General features: G+C 36.0%; 1 protein-coding gene across 3 annotated transcripts in view; it reads left to right on the top strand.

The window, feature by feature from the left end:
- SLC39A9 (solute carrier family 39 member 9) overlaps window positions 1-21,620 on the top strand; it is a 39,624-nt gene that overhangs the window by 13,615 nt on the left and 4,389 nt on the right. For all 3 annotated transcript variants that reach the window (XM_045522152.2, XM_010962312.3, XM_045522153.2), the window contains exons 2-6: window positions 2,825-2,933; window positions 11,604-11,801; window positions 18,448-18,516; window positions 19,628-19,713; window positions 20,197-20,331. In XM_045522152.2, the coding sequence (XP_045378108.1) occupies window positions 2,825-2,933; window positions 11,604-11,801; window positions 18,448-18,516; window positions 19,628-19,713; window positions 20,197-20,331 (597 nt within the window). The remainder of the gene's footprint in view (window positions 1-2,824; window positions 2,934-11,603; window positions 11,802-18,447; window positions 18,517-19,627; window positions 19,714-20,196; window positions 20,332-21,620) is intronic.

Genomic DNA, 21,620 nt, shown 5'->3' with positions numbered 1-21,620 from the left:
CCCTTTGGCCCAACGGCAGGACCTCTGAGAGACTGAGCTGTGAGGCATTAGTAGGCAGCACTCCCAGCAGTTGGCAGAACAGGTGTCTCCAGCCTGAAGGGGGTTAATGTAGACAATGTTACCACAGCACCTACCACAGATATATATATTTCCACTACTGATGTGGATGTTTTCTTCCAGTATATAGTTTGTCTATTCATTTTCTTAATGGATCAGCAAACATTTAAAATTCTGATTTTGAATTTTTTCTCTTAAAATGGTTTGTGTTTTTTGTGTCCCTGCTGAGAAATATTTGCCAACCCCAAGATTGCAAAGGTATTCCTCATTTTCTTCTAGCAGCTTTTGAGTTTTAGGTTTTATATTTAGGTGTATAATCCATCAAGGATCAGTTTTTCTATCTGATGTGAGCTACTACCCACATAATTCTTGAGGGCAATCAGCTCTTTTTCTTTTAGGTCCATCCTTTCATCACATCTCATCTTCCCTTAATTTGCAAAGCAGAGACATCTTTCATTTCCATTCCCCAGAGTAGAGCAGAGTCAAAATGCTGACAGGACAGTCTTCTTTCCTAGCAATTTATTCATCAGTTTGGATTGTGGAGTTTTGAAATTAAAGGCCCTAAAATAAAACAGTATGCTCAGCCCAGCTCAGTTTTACCCTTATTTTTGTCCTTCCTTTAGAAGTAAAACTTGACATTCATGAATTTTTTTAAAACAAAGGTAACTTTTATGAATTTTTTAGAGAGAATGACAAAAAGACTAATTAATTACCACATCGCCTTCTACACAGAATAGAGCTGTTTTTCCGTCTTGTGTTCTCCAGGCTCTGACAGTTTGTCTCAAATGAATGCTGTGATTAGCAGTGCTTTGGTGAGGTTAGTAACTTGGAAAAGACAAAGACTCTTAGAATAGCTCAGTATTAAATGTTAAAATAGTAACACCAGTTGTTTGGTGTCATTTTTACAAAATGCTTCAAACACTCTTTCCTATAGCCTCCTGTATCTTTACAAGACGTGTAGAAATATTCTTATTTTACAGAAGAAAAGTTGATGTACTGAGCTATTAACTAATTTGAACATGGAATCAACTCTGACTCCCAGGCCAGTGCCCCAACTACTGGATACATTCAGAACACTCTCAATTTATAGGTAGCTAATGGCTGTCCTGAATGTATGAAGGGCTGACCTACTTGCTATAGGACAAGTATTAGGTGGTGCTGACACTGCAGCTGTAGGTCCCCCATTTACCGCAGAGACACGAGATGTAGATCCCTTTATTCTTCCCAAATGAGGAGGAAGTAATGTTTCAACCAGCCTTTCAGCCAAGAACCTGTTTTTCCATGGAGACAGAACATGTTCGTATGTATCCTGCCAGCCTCACAGTCATAAGTTCAGTAGTACGCAGATCTAATACGACCACTATTATTTTTGCTAACCTCATAAAGGAAACTGAAACAGAAAAGTGAAGTACATTAAGTGATCTAAGTACCATTAAATTATTGAAACTTTTTCATAAGCAACATAAATGCCCTCTTGTAGTTTTTAAGATGATTTTTCATACTGCTAAGACTCCAGGAAGCCATATAGGGTAAATCACTGTTTCAAGAAACTTTGAAAGGTAGTCTTTTATATCTTGTATCTCAGGATGCAGTCTCTCAGAGGAATCTGAGTAAAAAGAAAAAATTGAGATTAAGTTGGATTAAAACTGTAGATCATTTATGACACTGATTGTGGTGATGATTTCACAGATGTAGACTTGTCTCCAAACCCATGAAGTTGTATACATTAAGTACCTACAGCTTTTATGTGTTAGTCATAACTCAATCAAGCAGTTTTTTTAAGAGCCCATAGAACATTGTAGTATTGAACTAGATACATTTTTTCAATGTATGAGTAATACATGTTCATTGCAGATAAATTAAAAATATAGGTTATAAATTTTATGTTGTAAAGTATATGTTACATATTATGTTTATAAACTAAAGTAAAAAATATTGTTAATGTTACGCTTGTTCTATTTATATTTGTGCTTTTTAAAGACATATGAAATTATCAATACATATTGTTTGCTCCCAGCTCTTTCCTCATATCAGTACATCATGGCTTTCGATATTCATGAATAGACCTATATCGTAATTTTTAATTGCTGAGTCTTATGGTACTATGATGAAATATTAAAGTTAATTAGCCAGTGTTCTTTCTTGGACATTTAGGCTATTTTCAGATTTGCATTCTTAAAAAGTGCAGTGGATATCTTTGCATAGTTCTTTCTTAGGATGAATTTCTAGAAGTGAAGTTGCTGGATCAAAGAATTCACTTTTTGCGGGGGAGGGATATAGCTCAGTGGTAGAGTGTGTGCTTAGCACGCACGAGGTCCTGGATTCAATCGCCAGTACCTCCATCAAAACAAACAAACAAATAAACCTAGTTACCCCCTCCCCCCAAAAAAAGAAAATAGGGAAGGAAAATTTAAAAAAAAAAGAATTCACATTTTTGAGGCTCTAAATCTAAATTACCAAATTGGGGTCCAGATCGGTTGCAGCACTTTTGTTCCTTCCAGTGTTAGACAAGTACGCTCATTTCTCCCTGTCTCGGGTAGTAGATAGGTTCTCCCCCATCGTTGCCTATCTGATAAGTTTAAAAACGGCATTTCCTTGTTTTAATTGGTATTATTATTCATGAAGCTGACCCTCTTTCATGTTCACTGGCCTTTGTAGATTTTGGTCTCACGAATAGGCAACTCACAATCTTGATTACAGATAGTTCAGAAACTTTCCCCCATTCATTCATCAACCTTTTTAACAGCTTCTTCTGTTTTCTTTCCAGGAGCGACTGAAGCTGGTGACTGTTTTGGGTGCTGGCCTTCTCTGTGGAACTGCGCTGGCAGTCATCGTGCCTGAAGGAGTACATGCACTTTATGAAGATATTCTTGAGGGTGAGAAAGAGAGGCGGGCCTTCTTTGAGACATGTTAGTGATGTAGAGGGCTGAAAGGAGAAGCTTAGTGGTATGTTTTTCTGAACACAGTTCATGTTTCCAATAGAATTCTACTGTTAGAAGGGTTCTCAAAACATATCTTTTGACATTTTTGATATTAAACACACCCACAGCAGTTTGTGACTTGAATACCTCAATCAGTGAATACCACTTAAGATTTATGTGCCATAATGCATGAATTCTGGGCTTTCTAATTGTGACAGTTCTTTTTTAATGCCCATGCAAAAACTTCCCAAATCCTACATGATAGTGATTGTATTTTAGTATTTAATTGAAAAAAATACATAATTATACACATTTGGATTCTAGAACTCTTTATAGTAAACCTTGTAGATAATTAGTGGGGACCCCTGCAGTAGAGGATAACTAAAGATTAAAGAGGCCTCTCCTGACCCTGATAACCAGCAGAGAGCAGTCTAGCTGTATAAGAGTAAATGTTGGGTGGTCAGCTTAGTTCACTCACCTGCTAAATAATTTGGTCCTTCACACCAGCTTGAAGGCATACTTGGTTTAAATTTGTGACTTAGCAGAATCAGATTCCTGCTTGTCATGAAACTTCACAGATACCTGTGAAGGACTGAAACCACACCTGTTAAATTGGTGAGCTGAATCTTCAAATGCCAAGAGTCCACTGGAATTTAGAATACTATAAAGAGGTAGGCAATTTCCAAATTTCTTACTAGTTACAATATAATAAATAATTTTCCAGATCTCAGCAGAAGGAAAGAACTGTGTCTTTTATGTGGAATGACGATGCTCTTATGCCTAGGGTATGAATATGGCATAATGGTAAAGAGTGAGGGTTGTAGGGGTCTTACTGCAAAATAGGGCAGAGGCTAAGGGTTGATCATCTTTAGGAAGAAAATCTAATAAACCAGGAGCCTGCGAGCAGTGGCTGCCGCTCTCTTTTGATCATATGTCCTACTGAAAAAAAAAGATATACATGTATTATTACACCGATTTATTCTGTATTTTATAAAACACTCCTTAAATAGAAATTTTGGAATACAAGATTTAAAGTAAACATACATAGATTAGTATTTCCTTTCATATTCTAGTGAATCATCTTGAATTTTTCAGGCTGTGATCATTCCGCTGTGGAGAAAACATTCATAACATGACTAAATAGATAAAGTTTTTTGCTTGGTTTTGTAGCTCAGAAAGAATTATGGCAGCAGTTATTTTTTAAACTTGTCTGATAATAAGTTTCTTGAGGCAGAAGTATATTTAAAAAATAAAGTGTCCTGGCCCCCAACCTAGTCTGCTGAATCAGAATCTCCTGGGAAGGGGTCTGGGACTATCTGTTTTTAGCAAGTTGTCAGATGATTCTTACTAGACACGTTTGGGAAACACTTGGATAGAGGAAAGAAGTGCTTCAGGTATAGCTTTTTTTTTTGCTTTTTTAATAGTTTTATAAGATAATAATTCACATACCATATGTCAGGTATAGTTTTAAATTTAAATTTAGCTACTTTAGCTAAATTTAGTTGGGTTGTATTCCTTTATTTTCAGTTTTCTTGGGTTTTGGCCCAAAATAATTTTGTGGATTCATCTGAAAATAGATACAATGTGTTTATAAACCTGTTTTTCCAAAAATAAGCATTTTGATCTCTTTAATTTTTCATTATGAATTAGTCTCCTGCCCTAAGCCATCATTAAAATTAAAAAAAAATTTTTTTTCGTTTATATATTTTACATTCACTCTTTTTGGTGTAAATGACTAAGTTTTGACAAATGCAGAAAGTCAAAATACAGAACAGTTCTGTCACCCAAAAGATATTCCCTCACTCTGCTTTCTTCCGTCCCCATCCTCAGGCAACAACTGATCTCGTCTCTGTCCCTATTTTTGTTTTGCCTATTCTGAATGTCATATAAATGAAATCTTATAGTCTTTGGGTTTAGCTTCTTTCAGTTAGCATAATGCATTTGAGTCATCATATGGTTGTATATATGTATCAGTGATTTGCACCGTTTTATTTCTGAGTAGTATGTCATTGTTTGGATGAACTACAGTTTGTTTATTCCTTCACCAGTTGAAAGACATCTGGGTTGTTTCCAGTTTGGGTGGTTATGAAGAAAGTCACTATAAACATTTGTATACAAATCTTTGTGCGAACGTTAAGTTTTTATTTTTCTTGCGTAAATACTTACAAGTGGAATTGCTGGATTATATGGTAAGTGTATGTTTAACTTGTTAAGAAATTGCCAGACTTGTTTCCAAAGTCGCTGTACCATTTTGCACTCCCTTCAATAATATGTGAGAGTTCCAGTTGATTCCAGACTTCCTTGCACTCAGTGTTGTCTGTTTTTAGTCTTTTATTTTAGTGACTCTAATAGATGGGTAGTGGTACTGAATGTAGTTTTAATTTGCAGTCTCCTAATGGCAAGTGATGTTGAACATCTTTTCATGTGCTTGATTGCCACTGTTATATCGTCTTTGGTGATGTTAAATCTTTTGCATGTGTTTTAAATTAGTTTTCTTATTATTGAGGTTGAGAGTTCTTCAGATATTCTAGATAGAAGTCCTTTAATGAGATATGTGACCTGTAAATATTTTCTGTTAGTCTGTGGCTTATCTTTTCATTCTCTTGACAGTATCTTCCACAGAGTAGTTTTTAATTTTGGTGAAGTGAATTTATCAATTATTCTTTCATGAATTGTGCTTTTGGTGTCATATCTAAAAACCTTTTGCTGAACCCAAGTTTACAAAGATTTTCTCTTTTGTTTTTTTCTAGTTGTATAATTTTAGGTTTCGCATTTAGGTCCATGATCCATTTTGAGCTAATTTTGCACATAGTATGAAGGTTCATTTTTTTTGTATCTGAATGGATATCTGAAAGTGTTGGTACTGTTTGTTGAAAAGACTCTCCTTTATTGAATTCTTTGCATCTTTGCCAAAAATCAGTTGACCGTATTTGTGTTCGTCTGTTTCTGGATTCTCCATTCTGTCTATAGACAGAATTGACCTATATGTCTATCCTTTGCCAATCCTACATCATCTTGATGACTGTAGTTTTATTTTTTTAACATGTTTATTGTAGTTTAATTCTTGTACAGTAAACTACACGTATTTCAGGTGTACAATTTGATGAATTTTGATAGATACATACACCTATGAAACCACCACCATAATCAAAATAAGTAACATTTCCATCACTCCTCAAAAGGTGCAAATTTCGAACTCCCAATTTATCCCTTCCCACTCCCTCCACCCACTGTGACTGTAAGTTTATTCTCTATGTCTGTGAGTTTGTCTCTGTTTTGTAGAAAAGTTCATTTGTGTCCTTTTTTTAGATTCCACATATAAGTGATATCATATGGTATTTTTCTTTCTCTTTCTGGCTTACTTCAGTTAGAATGATGATCTTCAGGTCCATCCATGTTGCTGCAAATGGCATTATTTTATTCTTTTTTATGGCTGAGTAGTATTCCATTGTGTGTGTGTGTGTGTGTGTGTGTGTGTGTGTGTGTGTATCTATATGCCACAACTTCTTTATCCAGTAATCTATCAGTGGACATTTAAGTTGTTTCCATGTCTTAGTTGTTGTAAGTAGTGCTGCTGTGAATATTGGGGTGCATGTATTTTTTCAAATTGGAGTTCTCTCTGGATATATGCCAGGAATGGGATTGCTAGATCATATGGTAAGTCTATTTTTAGTTTTTTGGGGACTTTCCGTACCGTCTTCCATAATGGCTGCACCAGCCTACATTTCCACCAACAGTATAGGAGGGTTCCCTTTTCTCCATGCCCTCTCCAGCATTTATCATCTGCAGACTTTTTAAATCATGGCCATTCTGACTGGTGTGAGGTGATACCTCATTGCAGTTTTATTCAAAACTATTTTAGATCAAAAGCTGGAGGTAAGTAGAAAGTAATGACAATTTTATTGTGATTCATAAACTTGACTCTGAAGTCTGTACCAAAAGAAGAGTTCCAAAATTATTTAGATAAAGAAAGCACTGTTGGGATAAGATAATGGTGAAAGGATCTTATACTCATCCAAATTTTTAAAATTCTGATAGTTATACCTCATGAAATGAAGTAATGTTAGCCAGTCTTTGAAAGGTGTAATTAGGCTTGACTTTTAGTTTCAGAGCTATGGACACTCCAGAAATAATTGTCTTTAAAAATCATCATGCAACTCTTCACAAATAATAGCATGACTAACACCGTCTAATAAGGTGTTAACCCACCTTCTTACCTAAGCTTACTTTAGCATAACCTTTCACCTAACTTAGCACATACATCTGTTACTTATTAAGTCTGGATTTATAAAGAAACGTGCATAATTATTTTAAAACATAAGACTAAAAGATTGTATTTTATTTCCATTAAAAATCATTTTGCCTAGGAAATAATTAATTGCATAACTTTTGGAATGAAATGCCACATAAAAATTTACAGAAGTGAAGGCTGTTTTATGCCTTCAACATCAGTTTATTGTGTATCTACTAGACTTCTGGCCTTACATTGATTGTTAGCAGTTCATAGATCTGCAGTATAGCTCCTGTCTTCAATAATTCACAGCCAATGGAAAATGAATAAATTAACAGTCAGTGACAGCAGGAATTGGCAAACTTTTTCTGTAAAGGGCCAGATAGTAAATATTTTAGGCTTTGTGGGCCATATGGTTTCTGTTGCAGTTACTCATCTCTGCTGTCATAGTGTGAAAGCAGCTGTAGACAATCGTGAACGAATGAGCATGTCTGTGTTCCAGTGCAAATGTTTATTTACATAAACAGGCATCAGCCTCTGTTCTGTAGTTTGCTCATGTCTGAATTATGGTTTAGTGAGATAAGACCTATGATAGAAGTGCATTCAGTATGCTGTGAATACAAGAGGAAGACACAGAAAATCTTGAGGAGGCAGGGACTTAGGTGTTGAGTCTTGAAAGACAAGATGTTATCCAAAAGAAGCAGCGTGGAAGGCCCGTGATTTCATTAACTCATGCAGAGTTGAGGCAGTGGCAGAGATGGGAGCCCATTTTGTTGAATATTTAGTATGTACCTTATGAAAAGGTAATCATTCAAATTCTATCCAATAGCATCTTTCTAAATAGTTTTGAAATTTGTAGTCACCAAAATTCTATGACTTGACTTCATGTGTACTCTCTTTTCATCTATAAATGTGAAGAATTGGTTTTATATATTAAAACAAGCATACCCAGAATTGCTTTGCCTTTAGAGAAGATGAGGTATATTAATTCATTTATTTTTTTCAAGTTCTTTAGGCCATACTAAACTATTCTCCCAGTGCACAAAGACCTACTTGAAAAATGATGAGTTCTGCCACCTCAGAATTGGGCATCAGAGTACTGCATTTGGGGTTTATTAATTTTTATTGAAAGCATACAAAAATATCTTATACACAAGAAGGTACACATACTGGCAATATATAGCTCAGTGATTTTTCACAAACTAAACACCCTCACGTTATCATGAGGCTACATTTTAATTCTCCATCCTCACTGATTCAAGATTCTTAGACTGCTTCTCTCATAAATGGAATTATTTTTCATCTCTGAGCCTTTAATCAATTCTTTGACTCAAAATCCTTATTGCTAACAATAATTTTGCTTGCATGAAGGACAGGGTGATCATATCAGTCTGCTCACCTTTTCCTCCTAGGCCCGTCTGGCATTTAGTTCTCTTTAGCTGACTACTACAGCATAAGCTTCTAATTTCTAGGAAATACCTCTTACTCCAAATTCATTCTTTTCTTCCTCTGAAAGTCTCTCTTTATCTCCACTGGTGCTTTTAAACTACAGATGGCAACTCAGTGAATCTTGAAATAAATTTAGTGAGTTGGACTTGTGACTGGCATTTAAGAAGAGCAGGAGGGAGGGACAAAGATAGAGAAGAAAGAGGTAAAGAAACAGAATAGTGCATTGTAACCATTGTAAGGCTGAGTGTTATTTTATGCAACTTTTATTTATTCATGTATGTATATGTTTATTAAATCATGCTGCAAAATTTATTTTTTACTATAGGTCATGGCCTTAAAAGTTTAAAAAACATTGTCATAAGTCTCATTTCATCAATTTGAAAAACTGCTTAACATTAATATCAGAATAACTACTGATATTCATAGACCTTGTTTAGTAAAATGGAAATGTATTGGCTAGAGGAGGTCTTTTCTGCCTGTCTCTTGGAGGAGCACTCTATCTTATTTTAAGATGCCAGTGTAACTCAAACAGAAATGTTATAAGAAAAAAGTTACAGGCAGATACCCCTTCATGAATGTGGATGGAACAGTGTTTTACCAAATATTAGCAAGTTGAATCCAGCTTTATATAAATAGGATAATACATTTGGACCAAATAGAGTTCACCCCAGGAATGCAAAGCAAGAGTTAGATTAATATCCCAAACCCTTTTTAATTTATCATATTAATCAAATAAAGTAGAGAAACCATTTGATCATCCTTAACAGGTATGGAAAAGCTTTTGACAAAATTAAACTCCCATTCATTAAAAAAAAAATTCTTAGCAAACTAGGAAAAAATTCTGTACTGAGAAAGGGCATATTTGAAAAGCCTACAGATAAGATACCTAACATTGGGAACAAAACAAGATTGTCTCCTCTCAACCACTTGTACTTAACATTGTACTTGGGGTCCTAACCAGATGCTAGTCTGCAACAAGGCCAGAAAAAGAAAGAAAAGGCATAAAGATTGGAAAGAAGTAAAACTGTTTGCAGATGACATGATCACCTATGTAAAATGGTTAAAGTTTTAAAGTCTCAAAACATCAAATATTGACAATGTTATGGAGCAACTAGTACTCTCATACATTGCTGCTGGATTTGTAAATGGTACAACCACTTTGTAAAACAGTTTGACAGCTTTTTTTATATATATATAAAATTAAACGCACACACACCCATCAGTTCTTTTCCTAGGTATTTAACCCAAAGGAAAAGAAAATGTGTATCCACAGAAAGACTTGTACTTGAATGCTTATAGCAGCTTTGTTTATAATGGACCAAAATTAGAAGTTACCCAATGTCTGTCAACAAACGAATGGATAAACAAGTTGTGCTATGTCCATACAATGGAACACTACTCAGCAAAATAGAGGAACAAACTAGTGATACATGCAAAGCTTAGAGAAATCTCAAAATATTATGCTGAGCAAAAGAATTCTTACACAAAAGAGTACATATTGTGTGATTCTGTTTATGTGAAATCCTAGAATAGGGGAAACTCTGGGGACAGAAAGCACATTGGTGCTTGCTTGGGACCAGGAGTGACATTGACTCCAGAGGATCACAAAAGAACTTTCTGGGATTTTTAAGTACTATTCTATATCTTGACCTTGGTGATAGTTACTAGAGAGTTTTTACATTTGTGAATTATACTTCAATAAAGTTCATTTTTAAAAGAGAGAGATTTAGACACTTAATTTAAAAACAAGTAAATAAAATCACTGTTGGGAAAAATCTTCAGATTAAAAAATTTCTTTGGGAAGACGAAAAAGTTCTGGAGATGGATGATGATGATGGTTGCAGAACAAGGTGAGTGTACTTAAAGCCACAGAATTGTATGCTTAAAAATGGTGAAAATGGTAAGTAAATGTTATGTCATGTGTATTTTACCATATTAAAAAAAGAAAACAGCTATGAAAACAAATACTTCCATGAGTTTGAAAAATATGTAGGTTTTTATTATCTTTAGGTGGCATGTGCTTTGTACTCCTTAGAAATGACTTTTGAAGAGTTAAGGCAGGGTCTAAAATATTACAAAAGGCTTATGTAATTTCTTTGCTCAAAGGTAAAAAATGCTTAATCTAATTATAAATGATGAATGTCTAGTATGTTGTCCTCTACTTGTGAAACGCAGCAAAGGTAAAGATTCTGGCCTTGAAGTGTTTATGCTCTGAGTGTCGAATACGTGAATGTAAACTAGTGGTATTACTTGGCCTGGTGTCATTTACTATAATTCAAAATATCCCAACAATCATATTTCTAGAACTAAATTTAGACTGTCTCTTTTAAACTACTCAGCCCTTTTGGTTGCTAATTAGTGATTATTCCCTGATATTTTTTAAAGCTAAAATTTTATATTTCATTTGCAATTTTTATATTAACCTAGGTTTAAAACTAGATACATTTGATTTGTAATTATTTTCATTGTTACTGTTCTTCATTTGCCTATTTTCATCAAAATAAACTTAACTGTAGTTTCATTGGTATGAATTTCTCTAGCCAGAAAGGCAGATTTGGGGATATCGCTTGGGAATGTGACTGCTTTCTTGCTTGGTAATTTGCTTTCATGTCCTAGGTTTTTTTTTTTAATGGAGGTACTGGAGATTGAACCCAGGACGTCATGCACGCTAAGCACGTGCTCTGCCACTGAGCTATAACTGCTCCCCTTCCTAGGTTTTGAGAATAGTAGGCAATTAAAAGTTCTGCATGTTAAAAGCAAAAGACCCTTGGGAATTTTTTCATAATGAACTTTAAGTTAAGGAAGTTTATGATTGGATTACAATATAGGAAGTGAATGTCTTTGCCATAAAGTCTATAGAGCTTGAAATACCAAAGAATGGAAATGTCCACATGAAAATGTTTTAAGAGGGACACATTTTCTCCTTATGGTTCATTCTGCTCTAGGAAAACACCACCAATCAAGTCAAACACAGAATGTGATTGCATCAGATAAAGCAGCAGAAATACCAGTTGCCCATGAACATGAGCACAACCATGACCACACACAGCTGCACGCCTACATCGGTGTTTCCCTTGTTCTGGGCTTCGTTTTCATGTTGCTGGTGGACCAGATCGGCAGCTCCCATGTGCATTCTACTGATGGTAAGTGGCTCCAAGGTTTTCTGGGCAGTCCAATAAATTTGTAATTTAGGTGGTCATAAATCATTGAATAGTTCGGTATGTATGTATCAGTGGCCTTATTTTATGCTAAAACTCTTGTCTTTCTCAGGTTCTGATGAACGTTTTATTCTTTTGGGCAAGCTAGAGTGTTGTGACATGGCACAAGAGAGTGTTTATTGGATTATTACCCTTGTTATTTTAAAGCTGTCTCCTTTGATGGAGGTCTAGGGCAGAAGTTCTTAACCCTTTTTGTGCTATGGAGCCTTTAGGCAGTCTGAAGCCTGTGGACCTTTTATCGGAGTAATGTTTTGAAATGCATAAAACATAGTGCATAGGATTATAGAGAAAATCAACTATATTGAAATATAGTTACCAAAACATTAAAACAAAGTTGTGATATAGTAATGTATGTCTTCTTTATCAGGGCATTAAATAAATGCGCTTTAACAAGGCAACAGAGTATTGAGTAGAACATCCAGTTGATTTGGGTTTTTGTTTTGATGGTTACTAGTGCAGAAGAGCCTGATTCACAAAGACATTTTATTACAGATATACTTAAATACATGCATAGCTCTCTTAGTAGGGAAAGACAAGCTTCTCCTAAGGGCAACTAGAATTCTCCAAGACTTTTAAAATTAATTCTAGTCAGAGTAACTTTTTTGTCTTAAGATCAGTGAATTCATCTTTGGCTAGATCAACATCTCTATATGGTTTATATTAAATAAAAAGAAATTCTGGTCCATGATAATAACTGATGCCATCATGATAGAAATACGTTTGAAAGAATTAAATAGACATAAGGGTTTACAGATATTTTCAAATACATTGACAGAGATTTTGTGGATAGGAACTACTAGAAAGCAGCAGAGATATCCTGGTCCCCACTGAGAGACCATGACTTGTACTTTTTGGTGGCTGAATGACTGTTAGGTACAGAGTTGCCTGATAGTTGCCCAGCTCCATCACATGAGCATCTACGGACAAGAAGACTATAATCATGCAATGTGACAGCACTTCTCTAAGCCCTTAATCTGAAGCAGTGATGAGTGAAAGTGATAGTATGAAGATATCAATAACAGCTGTAAAATAATATGAAATTTCTGATTTCTGTTGGCAGTAAAGGTAGTACTAATGCTACTTGTGGTTCATTGTCTATATTCATAATTAAAGGAAATGCTAAAATTCAGTTAGAGGTTAGTAAAAATACAGTGCATTTTTTTTCAAGTTAAAGTCACAGATACCCCCTGCATTCTACCTGTGTTCTGCTATGTGGACCCCAGGTTAACAATTCCTGGTCTACCAAAAACTGTTTAAAAGCAGGCAAAAGCCATGTAAAGATAGTTCATTAAAAGAGATAAAAATGGCCTTTAAACATATGAAAAAATGTTCAATTGTACTTAAAATAAGAAGAATGCAAGTGAAAACTCCACTGAGATGCCATTTCTCACCTGTCAGATAGGCAAAAATTCAAAAGCGTGACAGTATACTCTATTGGCAGACACTGCCATCCATTGCTTTGGAAATGCATAATGAATGGTGCAGCCCCCTTGGAGGGGAATTTGGGTGTATCTAACAAGACTACATGTGTATTTACCCTTCAACCCAAAACCCCACTTCTCAGAATCTGATCATTTGGCTCCAATGTGAAAATACATATGCATAAGATTAATCAGTGCAGCATTGTTTACCGTTGTACACCCACTTCAGTGTCTAGCCATGCAGATTGGTTGAGTGAAGTATGGTGCATACATGTAATGGAGTTCTGTGCAGCTATGAAAAAGAATAAGAAATCAGATCTCTGTGAACTGATGGGGAGAGATTTCCAGGAAAAACTGTTAAGTGAAAAAAAAAAGCAAAAATAAATTACCATCTATCAAATACTATGTTTTGTACAAGAAAGGAGAAATAAGAGAACATGTATATATCTGCTTATCTCTACAAAAAAGAAATATAAGAAGGATCAGCTAGAACACAAAGTTGGTTACCTGTAGGAGTGAGGGCGAGGGTGGGATAGGACAGAAGGTTTTGAGGACGGCATGACAGTTCCCTGGGCATGCCTTTTTGATACAGTTTTGACTTTTGGAAAAGTGTTAATATTTTCCATATTCAAAAAATAAAATGAAATCAACCAAGATAGGGGAGCTAACTGAAACAAGTGAACTGTATTTCAGATGAATAACAATCACACTGAAGGGGATTTTTTAAAAGTGAATTCAAGTAACTTGTGAACAGAGTATTTGGTGACGTACCTTTAGTGATGTGTGGAGTTGGGGAAGAAGCATAAACAAATACCGAACTCTTTTTAGTAGGCTTTGCTTTTTGTAGTGGTATGGGCAGAACAGTTCTGAACTGTATTAGATGTGTTAAAAGATTGAGCAAATGAATAAATGTGTTGCTGATGGTGGAACCAGAGTCCTCACTGAGGAAAAAAGGACATACAAATAGGGAATGAGGGAAGGCAGGAAAGAACCCCTGCAGGGATGAATTGGAATTGGAGCCATTGGAATCATGATTTCTAAAACTTGTATGTGTATGTATATGTGTACATATATACATGTGTGTTTATGTATATATGTACGTATGTCTTAGCTCTGTCTATAGAAAGGGCCTAGAAATAAAGACACCCCACTAGCAATGAGCATTCCAGGGCTCTTCAGAGAAATGGCTGATTCCAGGACAGAGGCAGGGTAAGTATAAAATGAGCTTGGAACATCTAGCGCTCAAGAAATATATATACCTGAAGGAAGAAAGAAGATGGAAACATGTTACAGGATATAGGAACCAGCTTGAAGGGGCTTCCGCTGGCCAGAATTAGGACAATTTGAACACCAGGATAATTAAGAACAGTAATAAAATGTAAGCCATTGAAAAAATGGGAAGCAGTAGGCCCATCCACATGAGACAAAGATAAAAGAAGGAGAAGGGGGTGCATTTGCTTACAGTAGAATGCTAAGTGCCAACTGATGGAATTGGAAAATCAGTTTTGCAACCTTCATAGTAAAAATAGGCTCAGGTCAGAATCATCAATGTTAAATCTAGGGGGTATATTTTGATTTGCTTATTAGCTGCAAGGGGAAAAAAAGTAAATGAAGAAGTCAGGCAATACCTTGATCAGATAACCAGAATTAATGTCATTGGCATTCTGCTTTAGTATAAATAAGTAAGTTCCTATCAGACCAGCCTCCTTACAGATAACTATAAACTTTGGACAAAATTTTAAAAGCACTATCTAAAGACAATTGGAGAGTGACCTAATGGAGGCAAATTCTGAAAGTGAGTCAACACTTGGGATCTATTTTTACTGCTTTTAATTCCTATTTTTACTGCTTTTAGCAGTCAGTGCATGTAGGGTAGCTAACTGATAGAAAACTCAAGTCTTTCTGGCCTAAGGAACTGGAGGACAGAGTTCCGGGTAACTGCAGCCTCTGGAAAGTGAGGGGAGAATCTTAGAAAGGAGAGAGACAGAGAAACTCAGCCCCAAATTCTGTGTATAAACTGCTCAAGTCTCTGGCTAAGCCCTGAACCGTACTTTCCTGGGCAGACTCCAGGAAGCTCAGCTGAAGATAAAAGAACTAAACTGAGATTTAGGCAGCTGCTCAAAAGAGAGAGTTGGCAGTTTGAGCCAAACCAAGTTACTTAAAGCAAAACAAAAAAGTCAACACTCTTTGGAGGAATATAATTGAATCCATAGTATCCACAAGATAACATTTACAGTGTCCAAGATAAAATCCAGAATTGACACCACAGTGAGCAGCAGATGTACATCCTGTGCTTCTGGATGTGATATCCTGAGAAGCATCACCTACGTAGTATGCCATGCAGGAATGCGTTATCTGAGGACACATCAGACAAATCTAAAAGGAAGGATCATTCTGTTAAAAGACAAGGAAGGCGCAGGGAGGGGAATGTAGTCTTCAGATATAGCAATGTCACCGAAGTCAAAGGCAGAGAAAATGTTTTAGATTAAAGAAGACTGAAGATATACAACTAAGTGCAAATCTGATCGTGGACTGAATCCTTCCTGGAAAAGGAAAAATGCTCTTTGGACAACTGACAAAATTAGAATATGCAAGAGAGATTAGAAAAAAAAAATCAATGTTAAACTTACAGAAGTTGATAACTATACTGTGATTATATAAGAAAACATCCTTTCTCTTGGGGAAATACATACTGAAGTAGCTAAGGGTAAAGAGCTCTGACGGATGCAACTTAAATGGTACAGGAAAAAATATGTGCGTTTGTGTGGTGTGGATAGAGAACAAGAGAGCGTGAGCACAAATGATAAAGCAAATGGGCAAAATGTTAGACTATCAGTCATTCTGAGAAAAGAGTATCTGAGTGTGTTTAGAACTATTGCAACTTTTCTGAGCATTTAAAATTATTCCCAAATGAAAGGTTTTTTAAAATTATGGGATTAAATTTTAAACAAAAAATGCCCGTGGTCTAGAAAAGTTTTAAATTTCCTTGTATTTACTATTTCTTTTCTCTTCTTCTTTCTTTCTTTCTCTCTCTCTCTCTCTCCCTCCCTCTCTCTTTTTTAAACCAAGTCTTCTTTTAGGAAATTGATTTAGGAGTAAAAGGTTTTATTCATGTACTGAATTCTAAATAGTAAATGAGAAGCACCCTCTGTTGGATGGAATCTGACTCCAGCTGCATTACATACGTAGTTGTCCACACTGGCCTTTATGACATTTTTCTTTCAATTTTTTTGAGTTTTAATTTAAAATGCATTTTTAGGCTGATTGGTGTCCTGTAACCCCATACAAAGATTAGATGTAGCATGTGGTCCTTTATTCTTCCTCCTGTTTTGTCTCAGAGGTCACTATTTTTGCTGGCTTTCATGTATCTAATGGCTTCACTTTACCTATTACCTGCAGAGTTTTGTGTATTTTTATCAGTAAAAGTTAATTCATGTATTAAATTTATTCTGACGCCATCTTTTCCTAGAGATTTATAAAAATTGTGTTTTAATTTTAAAGCCTCTAATTTTTATTTAAGATGCTTCTCATAGCTAGACCACAAGACTCTGTATGAAGAAAAGCCAAAATAAGCTTGTTGCATAGTGCCATCTGATTGTTCTTCCAGTTTGGGGTGATATTGAAATATTTGTTGTCTCAGAGTGATTAGGGGCTTTAACTTCCCTTCTTGCAGTGTTTTAATTAGAAGATAAATGTTGTTAATAAAAAGATGACGTGTTACTTTACTCATGCATGCTTTTTCCATTGTAAACCGTCCTTTTGTGTGCTGGGCCTCTCAAAATGATTACATTCCTTGCAGTTTATTTGACTAATGTCCGTCTGTCATTTCACCTGGCATTTTGATGTCCGTGTCTTTGAACTTTGCATTGTTTGGACATTATTTACTTGTTTGTTTACTTTCTATAATAGCTGTAGTACAGATAACTACTTTTTTTTTTTTTTTTACTCTCCACCAAGAATTTATTAATCAACTAGTGGGTGGCCAGTGCTATGCTATAAGATATATAAAAAAGAAATGGAGGGGGGAGGATAATAGCTCAGCGGTAGAGCACACGTTTAGCATGCATGAGGGCCTGGGTTCAATCCCCAGTAATTCCATTTAAAAAAAGGAAGGAAGGAAGGAAGGGAAAGAAGTATAGAATTTAATTCTATATAGTTCACAGTCAATCTGGGGATATAAGACATATTTAAGTGAAAACAGTTTGTATATCTAAGGTGGAGTAGAGAAGAAACCTTCAAGTAGCACGTAGAGACTTGCATAGAGCTGTATATTTGTAGGCAGGGGGCAGGTTGTTTTGAGCTGGAATTAACTAACCTTTGATTCTTTATGGAAATCAGCAGTCCTAGATTTAGACTTTGAACACTCTCTCAGTTTTGGATTGCCAAGCTGAACAGTACATGCCAAGAATTAGGGGTGAGGAGATTTGAGGAAAGAAGAATGAGACAGTTTTATTAGAGATGTTAAATAAACTGGTTTAACTGGATTGGACAGTGAGAAATAAGATGATACCAGTTGATAAAGGGCTCAAGAACCTACTTAATAGAGCAGTTTGGATTGAATTTGGAAAGCAGCAGATTCTTAACTGGATAACTGACCCATCACAAGGGTGGTGATTCAGAAAGATGCATCTGACAAGATTTGTAAGATGAGTTAGGGAGGAGAGTAAGGGGAAACAACCAGTTGGGAGCTTATTGCTAATTTAGGTTTGGGTTGATGAAAATTGAGGTTAGAATGATGGCGATAAAATGGAGAAAGGCAAATGTGACAGACATTTTGATGTTAGAATAAAGATGAAATTGCAGGAGGCTGGGGAAGAGAAGGAGGTGGGCAATGACAGTGAAATTGGTCTGGAGAGAAGTGATCAGAGGCTCCTGAGCACTTTCCGTGGAGAGGTAGGGCGTTAAGGGGTGTGAGGCAGTTGAGGGTGACGTCTGTTCAGGGAAGGCCGGGTCAAAGGAAAAGTTCCCTCCTGCCCACTTCTTCAGGACAGAGGAAATTTCTACATGTTTGAAGCAGAAGAAAAGACAATAGTGAGGAAAATAATCTACTACTTTAAGAGCTTGCTAAGAATTCTTCCACATCCAGGTGAATGTTCTAACAGTTTCTGTTTCACATTGCTGAATGGCTGACTTGCTTATTTTTACTTCAGATCCAGAAACAGCAAGGCCTAGCAATTCCAAAATCACCACCACACTGGGGCTGGTCGTCCATGCTGCAGGTAGGATTGGATTACAGTGGAACCCCTTTCTTTTCTGTCACACGGGGACCGTCCACATGAAATGCTCTTGGGCTGGCCTTTTGGGGAAATGGTTGCTTAATGAAGTCCTCCTACACAAGCACAAGCCCTGGCCTACTCAGAGTCAGGGGTTTGCAAGCCAAGAATGGTTTTTATATTTCTTAATAGATGGATAATTCATGGCATGTGAAAATTACATGAAATTCAAATTTCAGTGTCCGTAAGTAAAGTTTTATTAAAACAGCCATGGCCACTTGTTTACGTATTATCTGTGGCTGCTTTCACACAATAATGATGGAGTTGAGTGGTTGCAAGAGACCAAATGACCCACAAAGACTAAAATATTTCCTATCTGGCCCTTTAAGAAAAAGTGTTGACCTCTGCCGTAGGATCTCATCTGCATAAGGACCTGGCATTTTTGTACTGAATAGCCCTGCTGCCTGGTATCCACCCAAAGTACCAGTCGAGACAGAGGCAGGCTGTAGAGTGTCAGAGTCTTGGGATTGCTGACTGAGCAAGCTTTGGAATCACAAACCAAAACTAGTCTCAGTAGTAGGGATCTGTCAGTGACAAACAAAAGCATGTGAAAGGTGATACACTAGTATCTGGACTTTTGGTAAAACATACTTTTCTAACAAAAAATTCACCCATTCAACCAGTATTTACTCCATAAGTGTAAATCATGTATGCCGAGTCCTAGTGTCTTTATTTTGTTTTTTCAGCTGCAAGATGCAGAGATGCTTCCTTTGAAATTCTTTGACATTTCTATTAGTACAGTTTGATTGATTAATCAGATTTTTGAGCATCAGAATTTTCCAGTAACAGCAGTAACAGCTGACATACTGAAAATCGAATGGCACCTGTGCTAAGCTCGGCCCATATGTTTTCTCTTTTAACCCTCATAAAACCCCTAAGAGTATATGCTTTATTGAACCCATTTTAGAAATGAGAAGGCTATATGGTTCAGAAAGGTTAAGTAACCTTCCCAGAGTCCAGTCCAGCTCTATCTGACTTTACAGCCCACATGCTCAACCACTACACTATTATAGTTGTTATTTATAGTGTTTTATGATTTTACTTTTTCCAAATTTAGCAGATGGTGTTGCTTTGGGAGCAGCAGCTTCTACTTCACAAACTAGTGTCCAGTTAATTGTGTTTGTGGCAATAATGCTACATAAGGTAAGCAAAATTTTGGTGTAAGCTTTGGTATTGACTGTAGTCTTAATTAAAATTTTTCTTTGGTCATTATGTTTTTCTGGAATGGAAAAATTTTTTAGCTATTTTCATAATTGCTGTTCATTTTATGAATTGAATAAATCTTTCCATAGCTGGAGTATTTTTGCTACCATTTTCGTAAACTTATCCTTGGGGGGGCTTTATTTTTTGTGTGGTCTTATACACAAACTTAAATTCTCTACAGATTTCTATATTTCATAGTAATTTTTAATCATAAATGCTTTTCTTTTCTTATATTCGTTTTTTGACTATTTAACATGCACACACAAATAGGATATTTTCTAGCTTAGAACATTAATTTCTAAAAGCTCAGACTTGCTATTATGACTGGTTTTCGTGTATGAGGATTCAGTCAAATGACATGCTCTTCATAATGCAGAAGCAATCCAACTTCTAGAATAATAAAGGATAATTTTTTTTTTCTAGGCACCAGCTGCTTTTGGACTGGTTTCCTTCTTAATGCATGCAGGCCTCGAGCGGAATCGAATCAGAAAGCACTTACTTGTCTTCGCACTGGCAGCACCAGTTATGTCCATGGTGACGTACTTAGGACTAAGTAAGGTAAGTCTGACTCTTTCCTAGCTTATCCAGACAGATGTCTAATTCTTTTGTGATCTACTAGAACTTACGGGCTCTTATTAAGATGAATTTTTCAATTAAATCACCACCTCAAACTAAAGATAAAATTGGGATTAAAAACCTGTACAGAGTAAACATCTTAATTCCAAGCTAGTCCTCATCATGAATTTCTTTATTCATTTAATTCGAAAACTACTACTCCATCAGTTCCAGAAATATTTGCATAAATACATGATCTTTAAAATAACATAACTTAAACCTAATCAGACATTCTAATTTTATCTGACAGATACATAAGTCAGGACAGTACTTATGTAATGATTCAGTGGGCACAGGAAGTGTGAGTGACAAGCACGCAGCAGCTTTGAGGCAGTAGGGCATGAACAGAGAGAGCTCTGTTCAGCTAAGACTCAGGTTCTTCTAGTCCCAGCCCTCGTATCACTGCATAGTAAGTTCTTCCTCATTGCACCGAACATAGCTTCAGATCCGAAGTGGCACGCGGCATTAGTCAGCTCAGAGCCTGGGCATTCTGCTGTGTTGCTCAAGTTGGACCTTTCTTGCCTTATAGTTCTGTCCACTTGGGCTGCAGTTCTTAGCAACAGCCATCCTCATTTTACTTAAACATCAACTGGCAGGCAACAGAACAGGAAGAGAATCTTAGAACCAAACCAACTAAGGATAGTTCCTGGAAACTGCTTTTTGCCATGCTCTCTCTAAAGGTCACTGATTCTCCTGAGTGTCATTCGATTCATATTTGATATAGTAAAACTTGTATTGAAAGGAACGTATGATCCAGGAAACTGTATTCAATTTCTTGTAATAAGCTATAATGGAAAAGAATCTGGAAATATATGTATATATGTGTATGTATATGTATAACTGAATCACTTTGCTGTACACCTGAAACTAACATTGTAAATCAACTACAGTTCAATAAAAAAATTAAATTAAAAAAAAAAGAAAGGAATGTATGAGAAATGAGATGGTTAAAGAATGGTTACGTTCCTATTATCAAGGGTTAGCTGATCTGGATTGCTGACACCTGGTGACTCACCTGAAATGCCTTATTGTCCTCCAGTCAGTGAGCAGTATCTAGTTCCCTTTTAAACCTTACCCCATTTATCAATTCATTGATCAATGTAAGTTTTGAGAACTTTTGACAGGAAGGTATGATAATTCTGGAGGCATGGAGTTACATGTTATATTTATGGCATGTTCTTTTCTCAAATTTTTAATTGTCTTATTCCATAGGTCCACTTTTTTAATGGAAA

This window comes from Camelus bactrianus, chromosome 6 (assembly GCF_048773025.1).
Source record: "Camelus bactrianus isolate YW-2024 breed Bactrian camel chromosome 6, ASM4877302v1, whole genome shotgun sequence".
Taxonomy (NCBI): domain Eukaryota; kingdom Metazoa; phylum Chordata; class Mammalia; order Artiodactyla; family Camelidae; genus Camelus; species Camelus bactrianus.
Note: the sequence above shows the minus strand (reverse complement) of the source record. Positions and strands in the feature narration are given on the sequence as shown.